This window comes from Gopherus evgoodei, unplaced genomic scaffold (genome assembly GCF_007399415.2).
Source record: "Gopherus evgoodei ecotype Sinaloan lineage unplaced genomic scaffold, rGopEvg1_v1.p scaffold_32_arrow_ctg1, whole genome shotgun sequence".
Classification (NCBI taxonomy): Eukaryota; Metazoa; Chordata; order Testudines; family Testudinidae; genus Gopherus; species Gopherus evgoodei.
In genome coordinates, this window is record NW_022059994.1 from 1,239,086 (window position 1) to 1,260,801 (window position 21,716).

Here is a 21,716-nt window from a genome sequence, read left to right on the forward strand (position 1 = left end):
CTCACTCCATCCTTGTTCTCCTGCCAGAGCTGGTAGGGCTTCAGCTACACAAGCAGCCCCCCAGGGACACACTGCACCCCGGAGCCTGGCCCAGCTAGGGTAGCCCTGTGCTGGGGAGTGGGCACGGCTGTGCATGGCTCCAGCCCCAGCTCATCTTCAGCCCATTTCACCTTTGCACTGGGAGGGGTGGCTATGGGGGGGGGTGGCTAAGGGAACTTTTGGGGTGGCTATAGCCCTCGTAATTCCCCCCAGTGCTGCCCCTGATCACAAAATTTATCATTAATAAAACCCCATGCCCCCAGCCCTAGAAATCAGAGAAGTATCAGACACTTTCTTCCCCAGTTTACAAGGTAATCAGGAAGCTGAGCAAGGTCACTTCAGCTAGAACTAGGAAGAGAACCTAGGTCTCCAATGTGGAAAGCCCAGGCACTAGCAACTCATTTCTACTGCCTTTTGAGATGAAAGTATGAAATACGTACAATCTGGTTACATGTCACTACCCACCACTGCACAATGGAGTCAGGAAGAGAGCACTAGAGTTGTGATCTCTAATCTGTCTAGTGAGCATTTGTGGACCTGCAGGCACAGTGTGTGTCAAATCCCACTCTAGTGTTTGGCCTCAGAAACAATGGCAATTCCTCCTGAAGTTCAAGTGGTGGGGAAGTGTGCTGGGGAGTGGGGAGGCCAGGCTACAAACCTTGCCGCTGTGAGAGTGGGGATTGAGTGGTTCTACCTGACTTATATTTTAGTTTTCTTCTTTAGTAGTTCAATTCACATGATAGTTAAAACGATTATAATCTGTTGATTGTGGGGTGATGTGCCATAAAATCCTGCTGTTCCAAACTGCGAATATCTGCCACGCGCTGACAGGTTTGGAAATTGAGAAGTAAAGTGACCCAACCAGCTCTCTCCTCTTGAACAATTCCTGATGTGCATGTTTCTGTAAAGCACATGACCCAGAGTGCAGGCTCGATAGCCTAGATCTTACTGTAATATGTTGCTATCATAATGACATACACAGAGGTCCTCATTGGTATTAGTATCCCCCCCCCCCCGCTAATTGTTTATGTCAACCCATGTCTGCCTTCAAAAATCACAGCTGGAAAATTAAAGAGATATGAAACATATCAAACATGTGTCTTGTTTATTTACCTTAAGTAAATGTCAGCTTAAAAGGAGCTGAGAGGAAACTTTCATAACCAGAACACGTGATAAAAATATCCACAAATTTGAAGAAGTGTTGTTCTGAAAGGTACCAAAGTGGAAGTACTGGCCCTGAACTGTGGGGCTGAATTAATGTTACAGTCTCTCACTTTCAGAAATATTTTATAGATCTCGATCTCATGTTTTCTCACCTCCCTTTTCTTTAATTTCACCTAGTTTTACACATCATTTTCTCTAGCACTCCTTTTCCACCTGTTTATTTCTCTGCATCTCCCCAACCCTTCTCTATTCCCTATCACAGATCATTCCTCTCCAGCAGGGCCGTCCTTAGGATTTATGGTGCCCTAGGCGTGATTATTAAATGGTGCCCCTGTGCCTGATCTGCTCTTAGCAACACAAATATAAGCTTACAGTATTGGAAAACTTGCCACATTCATATTATTAAAACCAGTTTAACTTAATAAAGCACACTGTAATGCTGATGGACTAGCATTAAAGAAGCAGCACTATAGAAAAAATTATGACGATGCAAATAATATAATTTTTTTAATTTATCAAAATTTTATTGGAAATTTATATGAAGAGGTATTGAAACAAAGATTTGTTTTTAATTAAAAGCAATCTTGCTGGCTTTTTTGGCTGAAAAATCAGTAAAAATGTCATCGTATGACAAAGACAAAGTCGTGTCTTGTTCGATTGCAAGAATAGCAAGACCAGTTAGGCATTCCTGATTCATTGTAGAGTGGAGATAGTTTTTAATGAGCTTTAGTTTTGAGAAACTCCGTTCTCCTGATGCTACTGTTACAGGAATTGTCAGTAGAATACGAGTGGCAATGTACACATTAGGATATATGTCAACAAGTTTGCGGGTATGAATAAACTGTACAATGTCCATCACCGATTTTGCATGTGGCAACATTGATGACAGTGCACTCAATTCTTCGTACAGTTCAAGTCCATTTAAATCAAAACTATCACCGTGCTTCAGGAGGCTCTCTAGGTTCTTGCACTTTGTCATTAGTTGCTCTTGTTTTCCTATTTCGTTGAATTTAGTTATGTCATACAAAAATCCAATCCTGTTCAGGCCACTGCCAGCTGAGTAAATGAAACCCCAAACCGGCAGCGGGCTAAGCGGGGCTGGTGGCTGGAACCCTAGACAAGGATCCCAGGCCCTGCTCAGCACACTGCTGGTCTGGGGTTCTGACCACCAACTCCTGCGAGCCAGGATCCCGGCTGCCAACCCCCCTCAGCCTGCTACCAGCTTGGGATTCTACTCACCTAGGCTGGCAGGAGGCAGAGGGGGGCCGGCGGCTGGGCTCCTGACTGGCAAGGGCCAGGAGCCGGAACCCTGGAGTAGCAGTAGGCTGAGTGCTGCTGGCACCCCAGACTGGCAGCAGACTGAGCCACTCAACCCTCCACCGGCCCTGCTCAGCCCGCCACCAGCCCACTCAGCCCGCTGCCGCCTGAGTGAATGGAACCCCAGGCTGACAGCAGGTTGAGTGGATCAGCTGGCCTGCTCAGCCCGCTGACAGCCTGGGGTTCCTTGGGGGTCCCCAGGCCAGCAGCAGGTGCTGAGTGGGGCCGACGGCTGGTATCCCAGCTGGCAATAGGGCAGCAGCCGGAACCCCAGAGCAGTGATGGGCTGAGCCGCTCAGCCTGCTGCTGCATACCATCAAAAATCAGCTCACCTGCCACCTTTGACACGTGCGCTGTAGGTTGCCGACCCCTGCTTTATACACTAGTAAGGAGATGAGCATATTACAGTTGTTGGAGGGCTCTTATCAGGAGTAACAGGCTATATGAAAGTCAGTCAACATTTTTTGTTTCTCTGATGAAAAGTGGCCCATTCCCTGCCTCAAACCAAACCTGTCACTAATAATTGTCAACAACTTAATTTTCTGTTTTTGGCTAAGATATTGATTTAAAAAAATATTGAAATTGGATTCAGGATTGTTAGCAAGAATTTTTGGCAAACAAAGTTGTTAAATGACAATCTAAATGGCAACACAGTACTGCTTTCGTGCTTGGCTCACCCCTCAGCCTGCTGGTCCAACAGCAGCAGTAGAGGAGGAGATAGGTGGAAAACTGCAGGACCCCAAAATCCACCTCTTGGGGTGTAGAGTGGCAACAGCAGCAGCAAACCCTCAGGTCCAATCACACGCCAATGGGCACCATCGCCAGCCCAACAGGCCATGGTGAAGTTAGCACAGCATCTGATCTTAGGGACGGGGCACCCATGGAGCCACAGCAGGTCATCCTGCCCTGTGCAGCTCCCCCCGGATGAGATGGATCGCTGGCAGCTGCCAGCCCGGGGGAGAGGCTCCCCAGCTAGGGTGACCAGATCCAGATGTCCTGATTTTATAGGGCCAGTCCCAATATTTGGGGCTTTGTCTTAAATAGGCACCAATTACCCCCACCTAGAGTGACCAGACAGCAAGTGTGAAAAATCAGGAGGGGGGCGGAGGTAAAAGGAGCCTATATAAGGAAAAGACCCCAAAATTGGGACTGTCCCTATAAAATAGGGATATCTGCTCACCCTACCCCAATCCCCTATCCTGATTTTTCACACATCTGGCTAACCCCAACCCAGCCCTGTGTGACATTCCAATCCTGGCTCGCTGCTGAGGAAGTGAGTTACTTTCACTTTCATTCCTCAGCAGGCAGCCAGCCTCCCCTCTCCCCCAGCACCTCACCAACCCAGCCCTGACGGAGGGGAGGGAGGAGAGAGAGAGGGGTGCTCCTGGGGAGGAGGGAGAAAGGAGGGGATGCTACGGTGGGGGGGGGAAAGAAAAATGGATGTTATGGGGGACAACAAAGGATACAGGTTCCAGAGCCACAGAGCCTGCCTCACCTCACCTCAGCCGGGGGGAAAGAGTCACACAGGTGAGCTCCTTCCCCAACCCCTACCCCCTCCCCTTCCCAGAGACCCCAGCAGCCAATCCCCTTTCTCAGACTGTGCAGCATTCTGCTCTCTCTAGGACGCAGCAGCCCTGCTCTTACATGCTCCACTGCTTCCTGTCTGTCTGGGCTCCCGGCAGAGTGGTGCCACCAGGCAGAGTGGTGCCCTACGCAGCTGCCTATTCTGCCTATGGCTAAGGACAGCCCTGCTCTCCAGGTTCTCAGTTCTCTCCCTTGAGTTTATCCATTCCTCTCTTGCTGCCTGGCCTAGAGCATTTCCTCTCTCAGGACGATTTTGCTTTCACTCTTCATGTGAGTGTCCCGCCACTTTCTCCATGCTTCTGTCTTTACACTGGTTTTATTTCTTTTTTTCTCTTTTATTCTTTCATTTCCCCCGTTCTGGTTAAACCTGCCCAGTACTTGACTCTCCACACCTTCATCCAGCTGACATCACCGCACCCTCTAACTGCTTCCCACTATAGTATCCCTTCCCGCATGACTTGTAGGTCAGGGCTTGGCTACACTGGCGCTTTACAGCGCTGCAACTTTCGCGCTCAGGGGTGTGAAAAAACACCCCCCGAGGGCTGCAAGATACAGGGCTGTAAAGCGTCAGTGTAATCAGGGCGGCAGCACTGGGATCGCGGCTCCCAGCGCTGCAAGCTACACCCATAGAGGATGTGGTTTACGTGCAGCGCTGGGAGAGCTCTCTCCCAGCGCTGGTGCTGCGACCACACTCACACTTCAAAGTGCTGCCGCAGCGCTGCCCCGGCAGCGCTTTGAAGTTTCAAGTGTAGCCATACCCTCAGACTCTCCAGTTTCTGGGTCTCCCTCTCCCAGGCTCCCTGTTCCTGGGGAGCCTCCAGCTTCTCCCCAAAACCCCAAATCCTAATTAATTAATTGTGTCCCTGCCACCCCCACATCTGCCTGTCCCTAGCCCAGCTGTTAATTCTACTCCTCAACCCCCATATCACTTCTGTCCCCAGCCCCTCCCTCAGGTCTGCCCCTGCAGCCCCCCATCTGCTCCTCCTGCAGCACCAGAGATGGGAGGGGGAGGGGGGAAGAACCCTTGGGGCTGCAGGGAAGGTGAGGGGCTTTCAGGGGCCATAGAGATGAGCTATCGGGGTTGGGTAGACAGGAGACCTCCAGGTCATAGAGACTAGGATGACTGTGGCTAGAGAAGCCCATTTCTCCATTCCCAGTGGGCTCTTCCCCCCATGTCAGTGACACTGACCAAGGATCCCCAGAGTCCTCCTGTATCATAGAGGACAGCAGCAAACAGGCTGCGCAGTCCCTGGGGCAGTGACGAGATCGGCTTCTCTACCTCACCTAATGCTCTCTATGGTGTGACACCAGAGACTGCACAGAGTTGAGACCAGATACAACTTTCTGGGTCGCAGAGACTTCCTGATAGAAAGTCCAGAGGAGCAAATCATAGAGACTGCACTGTCTGAGCCTAGAGGGGCTGATTTCAGGCTCCCCAGTGGGATATTCCTCTCCCTCCCTCTCCCCCCACCCCCGGGTCTCAGGGACGCAGGTGAAGCCGAGATCCTACCCCCAGCACCCAGAGCCAGGGTCGGATTCTCTCCCCAGGGACGGAGCCCGGCGGGAAAGTGAAGATCGGGGCCTCGTCACCAGCACCGATAAATGTCACCTGCCCCCGGTCACAGTCCAGACAAACCCGGATCCTGCTGGGGGCCCGGCTCAGGGGCAGAGGGGTTGCAGGGGAGGTGAGAGCCCAGAACTGATCCAAGACACATCCCACAGCACAGATCCCCTCCTCAGGGCTGATTTGTCCCTTCCTCCTCACAGACTCTCTGGCCACCCCCACAAACCAGCCTCCCTCATCCCCCACCTCCACCTCCCAGCAATGTCTCCCCGAGGTGAATCCCTCACAGCCCAGCACACAGGGCTCAGTGTCAAATCTTTCAGGACTGTCAGGAAGATCCTGCCGTGTTTCTTCCCATCTCACACTTTTCCAATCCTCAGACAGGACAAGTTGAGGATGAACCGTGTCTGGATCCAGAGTTACGTTCACTGGGGAGAGAGAGAATCAGAGCATTGGAGGCAGAGCTCAGCCCTGGGGAAGACTGGGACCATTTCTCACATTCCCCAGCAGCCCTGTTCTGGCTGGGACAGTCCAGGCCTGGATCCCAGGGAGCTGCCTCTGTCCTGTGCACCTGAGACTGAGCAGAGATGTCACTGCTGTTCCTCACTGTTTAATAGGAACCAATTCACTGGTTTCTCATTTGTTTGCAGAGGCTTCAGTTCCTCCTGCTGGGGCTGCTCCATTCTCAGTTGCAGAGACACAGTCAGGAAGATGTCAGAAGCTTTCAGTGAGGAGGGATCAGAAGAGGCAGGTACCAGCTTTAAACCCCAGAGGGAAACCCCCTCCCCTAATGCAGCCTCCACTCCAGGGCCAAGGAACAGAGAAGAAGGGGCAGCATTGTGGAAGCGCCAATTAAGACCAGAGAGTAGGAAGTGGCATTGGGTGGGGTAGCCCCATCCCCAGCCTAGAGAGAAGGGAGATGGACCAGCGTCAAAGCGAGAGCATCTCCCCAATCTATGAAAGAATGAGCAGCTCTAATGGGAGATCCCAGCCCTGCCGAAAGGAAAGGCAGGATGTTGGAGAAGAGCGATGGGGAGACACCCCTGCACTGGGGTGAAGGAAAGGGATCTGTCAGCACTCAGGGGTGGGAGCTCTCTACTCATTCCTCTCAATTTTATATTAAAAGTCCAGTGATTGTCTATGAAAACCCCAAGGTCAGAGTTAAGGGTGTTTGTATGCTGCCCAGGGAGAGTGTTTCTGATCATCAGTGTGGGCATGAATTCAGCCAAAAAGGTTGGTGTCAGGATTGTATTTGTGACTTCAACTTCTGATCTCGTCACTGTTTAATGGGTTTATTTTTAGAGCTGGGTGTCATGGCTGGTTTGGTTGGTAATGTTAGTCATAATCTCATGAAGATGTTTTCATTGGAATTTTCTCATAATTTAAACACATTATCACCCTGTCTGAATGATCCCATTTAAGCCGTGTTCTGGCCATCCTGACTTTTTTGACAAAAGTGGGGTGCAGAGGAACAAGCAGCGGGGCGAGTGGTGATGCCAGCCCCAAACAGGTGGGGAGGCAGCGCTCAGGCAGGGAGGAAGGCAGGGCTCAAGCTAGCCGCAATGCCAGTGCATGGGGGGCAGGCAGTGCTTGGGCAAGCAGCAACATCAGCCCTGTTGGGGTGGAGTGGGGAGGGCTCGGACTAGCCCCACATGGCGTCCCGTTTTCCCTTTGGGTAATTTCGTCAACCTACCTCTTTTTGTCTCCAGTGCAGACAGCAGAGTGTCTGGAGGGGGAAAGGAGGAAAGAGATACAATTTATGACTATGCTATTCAGCGGCTGCAGAGGCTGGTACAGACCTTGGCACAGGCTAAGAAAGTTCTGAAGCCAGCCAGAGTTATATCCCTATGACAATGGCCCCCATGTGTCTTGCCCAGTGTGCAGTGTCAGAGGCCCAGCTTTACACTGCTCACTTCCCTCTATCCCTTGTCTACCCCCTCCCTCTTCCACCCACCCTCACCACCCCCACCCCATTCCCAGCCCTCTCAGGAACACACCTTGTGCCTGCAGCTGCTGTGGAGGAGGCACAAGAGGCTCCTGTGCTAGAGGGATCCCTCACCATGGGGGAGGAGCTTTCTCCTTCCCTCCAGCCCATTTAGCCCAGACTAGCTGCCATATGAGACCAGAGCACGGTGATGAGCTGGGTCCAGATTTAACAAATGGCCTTTCATTTAGGTTCTAGATTTTGGGTGCCAATCTTTAGGTACCTGGGGCCTGGTTCTCAGAGGGGTTGGGCACCTGCAGCTCCACTGACTCCACCTGCAGCAGTGGAGGCTGCACAGCTCTGGAGCACCTGCCTTGCAGCTCTCTAGTTGGGAGAGAGAAACTCAGGTGCCCCAAATTAGGCCATTTTGCTAAATTTGAGCCTGAACGTTGTGACCTTCAGTAAATCGTGAATTTATGTGAGACATCCTAATGCCTGAGCCCCCCTACATCTCCTCAGTTTATCTGCTTTCCACTAGTTATTATGTTCAGAATTGAGAATTGGTACAAGGGTCTTGCATAAGTTTGGACAGACTGAGATTGTGCGTTTATACCGACTGACTTGGCTTTCGCCTGGTTAGCAGTTTGCTTGACATAAGGGAAATGTTGTCTTAAGTTGTCTTGTTAATTAAGTGATGTGTTCATAAGTTCCTATGTGGGACAAAGGGATATTTTGACCACACAATGTGCTTAAAGATAACAGACACCCAAAATGTACTGCCCAGGAGCACTTAGCAAAGTAAAAAAAAAACAACCTATGCAGCGAACAGGGTCGAAGAGACCTATGCATAATCAGCAGTAATTAGCCAAACAGAAAAAAAAATAATGACATGGAAATAGCTTGGACAGCAAAAGCCCTGAGAATTAAAAAGTTCATGCATCTGCACTGTATGAGTTATAAAAGATACTTAATATTCATAACACTCCAAAGGTGACTGGAAAAAAACCTAACAAACACATAATTTGGATGTGTATAATATCTCAGACATTGTAAGGGGTAATCAGAGCTTCACAGAGAAATCCACTATAACTCGCCTATGGTCCAGGAGTAGGCAACTGGCCAGTACTTCCTTCAGTATATGTGTCATTTCTTACTTTCATAGTAACTGTAATTGCAAGGCATGCTTTAGATGCAAATAAAGGTTTGAATTAATCAACCTGAGTGACTTGGACCCCAAGTGTGTGGCATTCTCAGCCAACAATTAAATACACACATAATCTAATTATGAACCAATTGGCCAGAGACATTCTCCTCCGATAGACTCAGATGCTCATCCCAATTTCCCCTCCTAGATCCCTTGTAAGTACCTTTGAACTTCCTCACAGTCTTCAATAAGGCAATAGTTTTCTGGGAGAAACCACTGACTCGCTCTTCCAGTTCAGGAGAAATCTCCTCTGGCTGTTGGAACTTCCCCTTCTCGCACCTGGACAGAATAATTTCATGCGATTCTACTTCATGTATTGACTCACAAGTTCTTGCTAGAGAGCTGCTTCTCTAATGGGTCTGGAGTTAGAATTCCTCTGCTTCTCCCAGCCTCAGAGCAGGTGCAGCACAGGCCATGGCAGTGAAACTTTCCCTCAAAAGGACCCATTAATATTCTTCAACTCTGGCCTGGAGAGACCTGCTCTGGGGATAAAAGGGGAATTGAATCTCCATGGCCAATTCACTCCATGGCCTCCATGCTCGGAGGGACAGGAGGTTCCCAGGTGAAGTGTTGTAGAAATCTGACCACTAGGAACTAGACTGAGACACCAACTCCTCCCTCCCCAGCTCATTCCACACAAGTCTCCAAACAGTCCTCAGGTGGGACAGACTCTTGACCACTGCTGTCCTGGGCTGAATAGTGACCAGGGCCCCAACAGTGACAGGCCCATATTCCATCCTCACTATCCTGAGACAGCCAGTCCCCCAGGGAGGTGACATGTCTAGGAAATACTTGAGGTCAGTCTTCCCGACTGTATGGATAATTCCAGAGTCTTTCTATAAAAGGGTGAGAACCTCAGGATAAAATTGATCAGAGAGATTTGGATCCAGAATGTGACCTTCCCCAAGAGGTGAAAGTAAGCTGGTACAAGCTGGTAAGGAGGACTGGTAAGAAAAGGAGACTGACTGAGGGAGGGAGAAGCCTCTTTAAGCATAATAATAGTTTAAACTCAGCTGTTCCTTGAGTGGTTCAGCCCTCGGGGTTAGGAGTGGTTTCTGGCATCCTTGTTAATTTCACTCACAGTAGCTGGGGGGAAGAGGATAGGGTGCGTTTGAGCATGGCAGGGGCAGTCCTTGTCTGCCCTCCGGGATGAGGGGATCTTGTCTCCAATATTAATATACACAACAAATACAAGCATTTGGCTCCACTGCTTAAATCCAGAGCTAATAAAAGCAGGTGGAAGGGGAAAACTCACTGTCACATTGATTTCTCATCTCCTCCCTCCCCCTCCTCCAGCCAGGCTGCAGACAAGGCTCTGCATTCCTCCTGCCCCACCCCCAGCAGGGGTTCTCCTCTAGGCTCTAGCTTGCAGTAGGGACACTGGCTGAGATGCCTGCTGCTGCTGCCTGCATAAGAACAGTGTGTGACCATGGCAGGGGCAGTTCTTTTCTGCCCCCAGGATGAGGGGATCTCCTATACACAAAAATCGCAGTCAAAATCAGGAACCATTTCCAAGTTCAAATTTATCCCATTCCCTCCCCAGCAGAGGATCATGGTTGTGATGTCCAAACTGCTTGCAGATCCTCTTTGAAATGTTAATGAACCACTCAGGAAACAGCTGAGTTTAAACTGTTCTTATGCAGGAGGCAGGCTTCTCCCTCCCTCAGCCAGTCTCCCTGCTGCAAGCTAGAGGAAAGCCCCTGCAGCTGCTGCTCAGTGCCAGGCAGGGAGAAAGCACGAGCCTAGTGTCCACAGCCTGGCTGGAGGAGGAGGGAAGACACGGAGAAAAATGTGACAGTGAGTTTTCACTTTTTCAGGCTTATTCCAATAGTAAAGTTTTATTGCAGACAGCACTGGTAGTAGTAATAGTAGCTTTATTTTTCTATCCATGTCATGCAATGGGAGGGATCCATGAAATATGTAGGAGAGGTGGGTTGCTTGTGATTGGACCATATGGGTAAGAAATGTAAATTACTTTCACCCCTGCCCAAACCCCAGGGCTTCCAGCTGGGGGTAATTTAAAGGGCCAAGCTCCTAGCTTCAGATGAATCCCCAAGCCTTTTAAATCCTGATTTAAAAGCCCCAGGATTTAAAGGTCTCACCTCTTCCGGTTGAGGCCCCTCCCCTCCCCTTCCAGGAGTACTAGCAAGTCCTTTAAGTTACTTTCACTCCTGCCTTCCCCACACATTTTGCTATAGAGCCCCTGCAAGATGCAGTGATAACATCATCTCCAAGCTCTTTCCCAGTGTTGTGAAGTGGGAGGGGGAGTGAGAGAGAGACACGTACCTGCTCAAGGTGCTTCTGACATCCTAGAGGAGAGAGAGCGAGAGAGCGTATTTCAGTCCCACCTGACACACTTAACACTCCAAAGAAGGGATTTTGGAAGTATGGGGGAAAGAGGGCATAGGTGCCAAATTCCCCTCTAGCCAGCGGGTGCTCGACCCCCCCACTCCACTCCTTCCCCCAATTCCCACACCCTGCCTCTTCCCACCCCGACCCCTCACACGCCCCGCCACCACTCCACCCTCTCCGCCAAGCCCACACCCCCATCCCACCTCTTCCTGATTGCTTCTCCGCACTCTGCCTTTTTCTGCTCCCTGCCCCCAAGCATGCCCCATACCCACTCCTCCCCCATCCTCCCAGAGCCTCCTGCATGCTGTGAAAACAGCTGATTTGTGGTGGGTGGGAGGCGTTGGGAGGGAAGGGGAGGAATTGATCAGCGGGGCTGCCAGCGAGCAAAGGTGCTGGGAGAAAGGAGGAGAGGGGGAGCTTAGCTGCCCATGGGTACTAAGCACCCACTAGTTTTTCTCCGTGAGTGCTCCAGCCCTGGTGCATCCACAGAGTTGGCACCTATGAAAGAGGCCCTTCCCTGGCTCCAGGGCCATGGATTTCCTAACTAATGGGGCTTTTCCATCTCTAATATCAATGTGTCTGTGGCTCTGCAAAGAATAATAATAATTCACGTTTCAGGAATGCACACACCGAGTTACACTGTGACCTCTGACTGCTGGACAGCAGTGCTCATGTTTTAGGAACTGTCCTGTCCCTGTATTGGGATCTGGAGTATTTCTAACTCAGTCTCACCTGCAGGAATTCACTTGCTGGCTTCTGACACTTCCCCTCCATCTCACTGACCAGCTCACTGAGATGGGAAATCTCCCCCGAGAGTTTGGTGATATTTTCATTCTGTATTTTCACAATCTCCTCGTTCAGCTCTGCCAGCTGGCCCAGCAGGAGTCTCTCTTGTTCCTCCAGGAACTGCCGCAGTTGCTGAAATTCAGACACGATCTTATGTCTCTCAGTTCGTGTCTTTCTCTGTAACAAAAAAATAGGGATCGGGCTGGTCAGGGACATGGCTGGAGCCTGGGGTTCTGTCACAAACTGCTGAGCGTGCAGGAGGGAGAATTTCTTTGCACATTTGAAGTCACCTGACACTGTGCAATGCCCTGTGGTTACTAGAGGATTTTCTCACACCGTTCCTTTTGGCCCCAGAATCTCATAAAGGGACATTCCCACGTCTGACATGGTTCGAATAATGTATTATTGATAGCCTCGGATATGCAGATCCAAAGCAGCAGGAGGACTCAGCCACTAGAGCTGGGTGATGTTTTCTGCACAACATTTTTTTTTCAGGGAAAAATGCAGCTTTGTCAATACTGAAAGTTTCATGAATTCCTGTCACTTTCACTCAGTTGTTTTGTTACAAAGATAAATAAATGAAAAATCATAATATTTTCTTTTAAATTTTTTTTCCAGGATTTTAAAGGTGAAATTATTTGTTGGTTGAAGATTTCCTTCTTTTTTATATAATTATATATATATTTAAATAAATAGTCAAAACTGAAACAAAACATTTTGATTTTGTCAAAATGAAACATTTCTTTTGACCAAGAAAAAATCAAATTTATGATTTGCTGAAAATATTATAAAAATAATTTTTGGTTCAAGCCAATTTTTTTTTTAATATCTAGCCAGGGAAAAAGATCTGGTATTTTCCCAGCTCTACTCAGAACCATGTGGACAGAGGCAGATGGAGAGAAAAAAACAGATAAAACTATAACACAAAAAGCCTCAGACTCAGGCAGAGAGCTTTGCTTTTGATACACTCAGTTTACATTGGGAAAATTTTTATCACATCCACAAAAGCTAGAAATTAATTCACTAAGTGAAATGAAAGCTTAGAATCTGTAGAGGAACATGTTATCCTTTTCTAGGGAGAGGATTTTTCAGGCCCTTTATATGGATGTGTGTGCACACATACACACATACAGAGTATCCCAGGATCATGAAGCAATGGACAGAAAAGTCCACATTCCCCAAGGCCACAAAGCAATCATTCACAAGAGTGACATGTGAAGGAAATCAGCTGCATTAGAAGATAAATTCTAATTAAAAGAAACTGACTTAATAAATAAGGAGGATGTGAACTGTAGTGAAAATAGTAAGGACTGTAAAACAAAATATCTGGACAGCACCTTCAGGCATACAAAGTGAATGACAGGAATGGTGCAATTGTCAGAGTGCAAAAGGACTGTAAGCCAGAAAGAAGCAGAGGGATAGAACCCAACACATCACACCCAGGAATACGTGTCTCTATTTAAGCTGGATCTTAAAATTGTAAACAAAGATTGCACAAGAGGATTCCCTAAAACTAAACATCCTCCAAACTCTGGGCTTATACAAGGCTGAGAACTGTGAAACTGCAGAGTGACCGTGTATCGGGGGGTTGTTCTAGTGCATTGGATTTTCTAATTCAAAATTCTGTTAGTTCATAAATATTAACTGTTACCTATAAAGTGAGTTTAATTAAACTAATAGTAGCTAATATGGAGTAGATAAAATATAATGGTTGAAAGTAGTTTATGGCAGTGGTTTTCAAAATGTGGCCTGCTGACCTCTCAGGGTCCGTGGACTATGTCTAAAGGCACCACAAAAGACTTAGACTGAAAACTGACTGAACAGAATTCAACTATACACACAGACAATAGATTTCCAAAGGGGTCTCTGCACCTCCATTCGAAATTTCCAGAGGGGTCCCCAAATGAAAATAAGTTGAAAAACACTGGTTTGGGGTGTAGGCCCAAGCAGTAATTCCTGCTAAAACAACTAATTTTGATTTCCTTGTGATTATTCCCCACTTAACGAATTTCTGCTTTACCCCCCATTGATTGAGATAAAACATAATTGGGCCTCCAGCTTGCCCCTGCCTCTCCTTATTGCTCTTATTCAGAATACCCCTCCATCCAGCTCATTAACAATGCAGGTTAATAACGATGGGCACCTACCAGATATTCCTGGCTTCTCATTTGTACACTCGCTTTACGTCCCAGCAGCTTTTCTCTCTCTTCCCTCAGAGTCTGCAAATAGGCCTGAATCTTTTCCTGAAGAAACAGAAAATGATTTGTGGGGTGTTATTTTAGATTTAGGAGTGAGAGTGTATGTGGGCGGGGAGCTTTTCCAGCACAAACAAACACTCTATTGATGAGTGGAGAACCCAGTACGTTTATGATATCAGATATACCAAGGAAGTGGAGTCATATTACTAGACACTGCAAGTGTTTTATTTTCAGACTCGCTGAAATTGTTTGATCTTGTTTCTCCACTGATTTACACCAACATGAAACTGAGGTCAGATTGCTGGATTTTTCATTCACTATGTGAAATATCCTGTTTTTAAGAAGGTTTAACAAACAAAGTGATACAAATTCCAGAAGCCACCAGGGCTTGAAATATGGACTGGGATTCTCAAAGGAGCCCAACTCCCACTGAATTTCAGCCCTGAAGCCCTGGAGACTGGACTGCTTGGACAGAACTAGTCTGAGTATGAGGACAAATCCTATTAGATGTGTTGATTTTTGACAAGAATGTTTGGCGTTTGCCCTAGTGCTGTCCTGAACCCTCCCTGTGCTAATGCTGCCTGGGTACCTGTTCCCTAGCTCCCAGCAAAGCTCCCAGAAGGGGGTTCCAGAGATTTCAAAATGCTGCACTGTGGGAGAGTAGTGTAAGGCCTAATGGAACCACTTTGGCTGGTTTTTCAGCCTGACACAGGTCAGCACCGCTCAGGAGTTAGTTTTGCTACAATCCAGTATAATTCCCATGGTATTTGGCATGGATCTGTACTGCCTGGAGCCCTTTTGTATGTGGACTCAAGGTCCTCGGGGTCTACACAGTGTTTAGCACAGTGATCTCCTCTAGTGCAGGCCGGCATTAGAGTTAAACTTCTCATGGAGAAACACTGGAGTTCTGGATCCCAGTGGGAAACCTCATCTCCATTCTGGGCCTGGGATCTTTATCAAGGCATCTTTCCCTCCTAATGGCCTTTCTTAATTATTGCTCAGTCAGGAGACAGCTGTATCGGATCCCTCCCAGCATTGAGTGAGGCAGACTCAGCAGAAAATATTCCCACTCTCCCAACTGACAGGTTCTTTGAAATACTCCGGACAGGTGGGACAAGTAGGTTCATGATGGAATTTTTCCACAGGGTTCTCTGCAGCCATAACTCTTCTGTGGAGAGCTGGACCCAGCCCTGTGGGACAGGAGCTGCCACTGGCGCTGAGTGTGGTGAGTTGCAGGTTCTTCACTCCCTTTTCACTCCAACATGTAAGACTTAGGACATTTATCAAGGGCCTCGCTTCTCCATCTGCATGACCCTTTGGAGGATTCCCAGTTGCTGGGAAATCTATTTAGGCCTGAAATCCTTTGTTCCTCTCCAGTGGAGGCTCACTGAGTGGCTGTCTGGGGCTCAGGGAAACCCTAATGCTGGGGGAAGGTGAGTTTCTCAAGGCTCTGGCTTTAAAAATAGTTGGTTATTTCCTACCTGGAATTCTTCAGCAGCTTCCTCTGTAGGAATGACAGTGTGATCTTTGTGCTCCTTGGATCTGTCACACACCAGGCAGATGAGGATTTCGTCCTCTTTGCAGAACAGTTTTAGAGGCTCCTTGTGTTTCTCACACAGACTCTCTGGTTCTGGTTGCAACCTGAGTTCTCTGGCTGCTTCCACAATATTCCTGAGCTGCCTGTTCAGCCTGAGGTTCCTCTGGGGAAAGATCTCTCTGCACTGAGGGCAGGAGATGTCTGTATCGAATCCCTCCCCGCACTGGGTGATGCAGGCTCGGCAGAAACTGTGATCACAGTCTAGAGACACTGGATCTTTAAAATACTCCAGACAGATGGGACAGGTCACTTCATCCTGGAGAGTTTTCGCTGGATTCGCAGCAGCCATGGCTTCTAGGGCAGGAAAGAGACAAGAGAGGAATTTACTTTCACTTTCTTCTACTCAGAAATGGGTTGATCAAAGTTTGCATTTTTATTAGGCATTTCTTGTCTGGGTGCGGTCACATGCTGTTTGTTTTTTGTGCACTGTAAAGAATCTTTGAATGAAGTCTGATGAGTAGGACCCTACCAAATTCACAGCTGTGAAAAATGTTTCATAGACCATGAAATCTGGGTATTGTAGGGGAGAGGCAGGGCTGGGGGCACCCCAGCTGCTAGTCCCGGCCCACGCTGGGACTTTCTATTCCTCTGCAGAGGTCACTCCCAAAGCCGTCTCAGACCCACCTCTGGGAACCTCTCCTGGCTGCAGGAAGCTCCGTGGCTGCTGGCTGGAAGCCCAGCTCTGAAAGTAGGGCAGAAGTGAGGGTGGCTGTCAGCCCCTGACCAGGGTTGAGAGGCAGCAACCCAAGCTGTCAACCCCCAACCAACATGTAAGGCTGCCTGGAACACCCAGATGTATAGTAACCTGCCCCCACCCCCATACCCTGCAACCCTCCCTTCTGCACTGCTGTTGGTGGTGGCACTGGCTTTGGCTTTAGGACTGGGTGCCGCCAGCCGGAAGCCGCTGTTCTCCAGCTCCCCTGCTCTGAAGGCAGCAGCAGTGCAGAAATAAGAGTGGCAATCCCACAAGTCCCCTACAGTAGCCTTGCAACTCCTCCATGACCCACCTTTTGGGTCGGGACCCCCATGGTTTGAACACTACAAAATTTTCAGAGGTAAACACCTGAAACTGTAGTAAGAAGAGGACCTGAAACATAAGGCCTTGTATTAGAGGCTTGGTATGAGGCCTGAAGCCTGAACTGAAGCAGTCAAAACTTTGCTGATATAAAGCAAAGTTAAGCTATAAGCAAGGGGCAGGCCCTGCTCACAGAATTTGACAAGCACAGGACTGATCTTGCAGAAACACATATTCCTAAGAGGTGCTGGGCACAGAACACTCACGCCAGCACATTCCAGAAGGGTGGTACCGGAACACCCAGATACCAGCACATTCCCCAAAGAGAACAGGAACTAACCCATCCTGTAGATAAGGTCAGGATGACAGCATGATGGATAGAGATATTTTAATCAAACCAGCACGTACAAGGCTATGGGTGGCACACTGGTATGTCAGAGGCACTATGCAACTTGTTTGTATTGGTGTATACAGATGTATCTCAGAAGGAGTGTCTTTGACCAGCCTAGTGAGCAGTGGAAAGTCCAACCACTGACTAAGCTACATCCATTGTCATGAGCATACATGTCTTAGTATCCTTGTAGAATCTGCCAGGTGCTATTACTGTGCTTTGTTGACAATAAACCTGGCTGGGTGTTTTCACTGTAAACCGAGTCTGTGGATTTACGGGGCAGTTTAATTAAGGTTTGCTGTCTCCACTATCTCCTCACCCTCCTGACTGCTGCTCACATCCCCCCTAGTCTCCTCACCGTCCACCCGGTGTGCTCACTACTTGACTCCTCCCCCACCCGCCTGCCTGCCGCTCAACTCCTCTCTCCCTCCCAGCTCCTGGCTGCCCACCGTTTGCCTTCCCACCTGTCTCCTCACCCCCTCCACCTCCCCACCAGTCTCCTCACCATCTGCCCGCATGGCTGCCACTCACCTCCTCGCATCCCCACACCGCCCACCGGGCGGTCATCCCACCCAAGGAACAGCTCCGCTGATTCCTTTGCTGCCTCTAAACTCAGCTGTTTGGCTGTGTCTTTCACCAGCTGCCTGTTTGGCTTGAGATTTCTCTGTTGCACAGTTTCTCTGCACTGAGGGCAGGAGACATCTGCATTGGATCCCTTCCAGCACTGGGTGATTCAGGGTTGGCTGAAATTGTACCCATGCTCCAGAGTGACAAGTTCTCTGAAATACTCCCTACAGATGGGACGAGTAGCTTCATCCTGGAGACTTTCCACAGGGTTATCTGCAGCTGTGGCTCCCTCTGGACAGTAGAACAGGGTCAGGTTCACTTTCCTGAGCTCAGAAATATGCCCCACCTGCAGCATAACTGGGTATTTCCCTTCCTGGAACTGACTCTGCTGTTTGCTAAAGGTCAAGCACCAAAGAAAGACACTGTGTAGCGAGGGAGAGGGGGCGTTGAAAGCTCACTAACAATGACTAAGAGAGTTGAGAGACTCAAAGGTGAGTTAGTGCTCTTCGAGGGGTCACACGACCCTCTTCTGCGCAGGTCATCCCACTCTGGAACTCCCCCTGATTGGTTAAATCCACTCTTTGGGAGGTTCTCTGCGGCTGAAACCCATCCTGATTGGTAGAGGGTGGTGGGAGGAGTTCTTAGAGGGGTCACATGACACCCTTTGCTTCCACGCATGTGTCCGCATTGACCCCGGAAGTAATACCCCCATGGGACAGGTCTTAGAGTGACAGGTGGGTGGGTCCTCAGGGGTCAGGGGAGGGGCCTATGTCTGATTGATTGTAGGCCACTTATACTATAGCCTATCCATGAGAAGCACCGTGTCAGGTCTGTGCTCAGGGGATCTCTCACAACACACTTACACGGCTTCCCTGTCCTCTTCACAGAACAGATCCAGGGATTTGTCATTTCTCTCATACAGATGCTCTTTTCCTTGTTTGAAATCCAATTTTTAATTTTTTCCACTATATTTTCTGGCTGATAGTTATTTCAGAGAGCCCTTTTCTGGATCAGGGTTCTGCAGCTGGGGCAGCACCAAGGATCATAGTCCCCCTCTGTCCATGTCTCACAGCACTGAGTGATACAGCCTTGGCAGAAGTTGTGCCCACAGTGTGTTGTCACTGGGTCCATGAGATATTTTAGGCAAATTGGACATTTGGTTTCCTCTTGGATTTCCCATACAGGAGTCACTGTGGCCATGACTACTGGGATCTCTGGGCTTCTGTTCTTTCTGAATCAGAAATGGTTTTGCTGATAATAGGAGGTGTCTCATATCAGCAGCACAGAAGCAGAATGAGGTGAAGAGAAAGGAGAGGCCAGGAGGTGGAGCAGGAGCAAGATAAGGAAAGAAGGAAGCAGGAACTACATAGGCAGGGAATGGGAGCAGGGGCTGTAAAGAAGCAGAAAGGGAATTGAAGGAAAAGGGGAGAAGGAAGCAAACAAACAAGAACACAAAAGCTTAATCTCAGGGTCTGTCTACACAGTACGTGTCCAGATGGGGGTCGGGCTGGATAGTACTCCAGTGTCTAGCCCACACCGCCCCCTTGCTGCCATGGCCCCACTGCTGTTGGTAGTGTGTGCACTCCAGCAGAGTCAGCATGTGTATATGTACCCAAGCTGGGAATCACACCTCCTAGGTGCTGTGTAGATGTGCCATCAATCAAGCTAGGACATTCTCAGGCTACGTCTTCACTACCCGCCGTATCGGCGGGTAGCAAACGATTGCTCGGGGATCGATATATCATGTCTCATCTAGATGCGATATATCGATCCCCGAACGCGCTTATATCGATTCTGGAACTCCACCAACCTGACTGGAGTTGTGGAGTCGACATGGGGAGCCGCGGACATCGATCCCGCGCCGTGAGGACGATGAGTAATTCGATCTTAGATACTTCGACTTCAGCTATGTTATTCATGTAGCTGAAGTTGCGTATCTGAGATCGATTTTCCCCCGTAGTGTAGACCAGCCCTTAGTGTAAGTAGGATCTGAATGAGCTCTCCCCTGACACCTAGTGATGAGCTGGGGAAGAGGACTTAAGGAGCTGCCCTTGTTTGCATGGGCACAACCACCCTGCCTAGGCGTTCGGCATGATGGGGCTGCTTTGCCAAAATGGTCACTTTTGGCTGGTATTGGATCACCAGTCACTTTGTTATTTGGGCGAGTACTAAAGGGTTGTTATCCTTCAGCAGAACTGTGCTTGGCATTCCCTGATTGAGGAGCTCACCCTCAACTAAACTGCACTCGCTGGGCAGGAGATGTGGGTGCCAAAGTCCAGTGCATATGAGAGAGGATTGGGACAGGTACTTGTGTCCTTTGATGTGGGACCCAGACACTATTTGATCTTTTATTTCTCTACTGTGTAATAACAAAGCTGATTGAGACTCAAGGGTGCATCTGATTGCACAGCAACAAAACTGAAATATCAGATAACCAGGCCTAAGCATTAGGCCTGCTTTGGGACATTGTATCTGATACAATAGCCTGCCCTGTCTATACCAATAATGAGGCTGCCCCACTAACAGCTGAAATCACTGAGAATTGTGCTAACTTGTAGGACCTCAAGACCTCCCAGAGAAGGTGGGGTGGTGAGCGGATAGCTGGTTGAGTGGCTGGTGAAGTGGTGAGTAGAGCGGTGAACTGCTGGCAGGGCAGCCAGTGCCAGAGCAAATGCCTGGACAGCAACGTGACAAGGTGTACCACTCCCCACACCCTCGCCAGGGTGGGAGGTGCACTCTGCAGATGCACCTCTGAACTCTGGGTCTTTACTGGGAGTGTGGCAGAGGGAGAAGGAAGAGGTAGGTTAAAGGAAATTTTGGTTGCTGGACTTAGAAACCTGAGCAAAAGGACTTGCCCAATGAACACTGAGGTGGGTGTTTGCTCATGGTTTTATGTTTATGAATCCTGTTTGTGGCATTTTCCCAAATTAATACCAGGTTACTTCCCTCCTTTCATTAAAAGTTTCTTTTCTACACTCTGACTCTGTGCTCGCGAGAGGAGAAGTATTGTCTCCCAGAGGCATCCAGGGTGGTGTGTAATTTTCCCAGGTTACTGGGTGGGGGCCGTAGCCAGTTCTGTGTTGTATTGTTGAAGAGGAACCCCTAGATATTGAACCCGGCCCTGGTTGCTGCCAGCTCCCCCAGCAGAAGGGTTATATTAATACACAGTGAGGGCATCCACAGCCACACACAGACTTGCACTGAAACAACTATAAGTGGGAACTAAAACCCCTTGAGTTATTTCAGTGACAATGTGTTTGCAGAGGAGCCTTGCTTGGCTGTGTCTTGCTGAACATCTAACTACCCGCCTGGGACCAGCTGGGCTACAGGGGCTCCCTGGGTTAAGGTCGGAGGGAACTGGTGTGTGCTAATGACAAGGCATGAAAACGGCAGCAACTCATTAATCTGGAGCAACCTTTGAGCTGAAGGGTGATTTTATTGGTAAATGCTCTAAGCCAGGGGTGGCCAACCTGTGGCTCCTGAGACACATGTAGATCTTTAGAAGTTAAAGCTCTCCTTGTATAGGCACTGACTCCAGGGCTGGAGCTACAGGCACCAACTTTCCAATGTGCCGGGGGTGCTCAATGATCAACCCCTGGCTCTGCCACAGGTTCTGCCCCCACTCCGCCCCTTCCTACCCCCTCCCCTGAGCCTACCATGCCCTTGCTCCTCTCCCACCCCCCAAGCCTCCTGCACACCACGAAACAGCTGATCGGGACTTGCAGGGAGGGAGGGGGAGGTGCTGATCAGCAGGGCTGCCAGTGGGCGGGAGGCGCTGGCAGCGGGGCAGGGGGAGCTGATTGGGGCCTGCTGATGTATTACTGTGGCTCTTTGGCAATGTACAGTTACACTGGTAAATTCTGACTTCTCAGGCTCAAGTTGGCCACCCCTGCTCTAAGCTTTATGACTTTGCTGTCTAAAGGTTACAGCCTAGACCCTTCAAAACGCCACCTAAGTGCTGGAAAGATTTTAGCTTTAAACTTTGTAAAACACCAAACACAGAACGGAAAGTAA

General features: G+C 49.1%; 2 protein-coding genes and 1 long non-coding RNA gene across 4 annotated transcripts in view; 2 read left to right on the forward strand and 1 right to left on the reverse strand.

Moving 5' to 3' along the window:
- The window catches only part of LOC115640848 (zinc finger protein RFP-like), a 1,004,025-nt gene that overhangs the window by 139,255 nt on the left and 843,054 nt on the right, over positions 1 to 21,716 (forward strand). The window lies entirely within an intron of this gene.
- LOC115640941 lies at positions 4,005 to 15,361 on the forward strand. The gene is made up of 3 exons (XR_003997969.1): positions 4,005 to 4,047; positions 6,319 to 6,419; positions 15,278 to 15,361. It is a non-coding gene; the product is annotated as an uncharacterized LOC115640941 (long non-coding RNA).
- Positions 4,871 to 16,143, reverse strand: LOC115640802 (zinc finger protein RFP-like). Of its 2 annotated transcripts, none has more exons than XM_030543800.1 (7): positions 15,614 to 16,143; positions 14,082 to 14,177; positions 11,881 to 12,066; positions 11,083 to 11,105; positions 8,960 to 9,075; positions 7,362 to 7,394; positions 4,871 to 6,096 (listed from the first exon to the last, which is right to left on the reverse strand). In XM_030543800.1, the coding sequence occupies exons 1-7, from the start codon at positions 16,016 to 16,018 to the stop codon at positions 5,585 to 5,587; spliced, it is 1,371 nt and encodes a 456-aa protein (XP_030399660.1). In that variant the 5' UTR covers positions 16,019 to 16,143; the 3' UTR covers positions 4,871 to 5,584. The 2 variants fall into 2 exon arrangements, with proteins under 2 accessions (XP_030399660.1, XP_030399659.1); XM_030543799.1 differs by having other exon boundaries at positions 11,881 to 12,111; positions 15,614 to 16,142.

What these genes read in the sequence shown, in the direction of transcription:
- LOC115640802 (XM_030543799.1), bottom strand. Translation starts at nt 16,018, where the DNA reads ATGGCTGCTGCGAATCCAGCGAAAACTCTCCAGGATGAAGTGACCTGT. An exon ending in GACTGTGAGGAAGTTCAAAG is followed by an intron (nt 7,395 to 8,959) that starts GTACTTACAAGG and finishes TTCCCCCTCCAG; the next exon opens with ACACTCTGCTGTCTGCACTG. An exon ending in TGCACTGGAGACAAAAAGAG is followed by an intron (nt 6,097 to 7,361) that starts GTAGGTTGACGA and finishes CTCTCTCCCCAG; the next exon opens with TGAACGTAACTCTGGATCCA.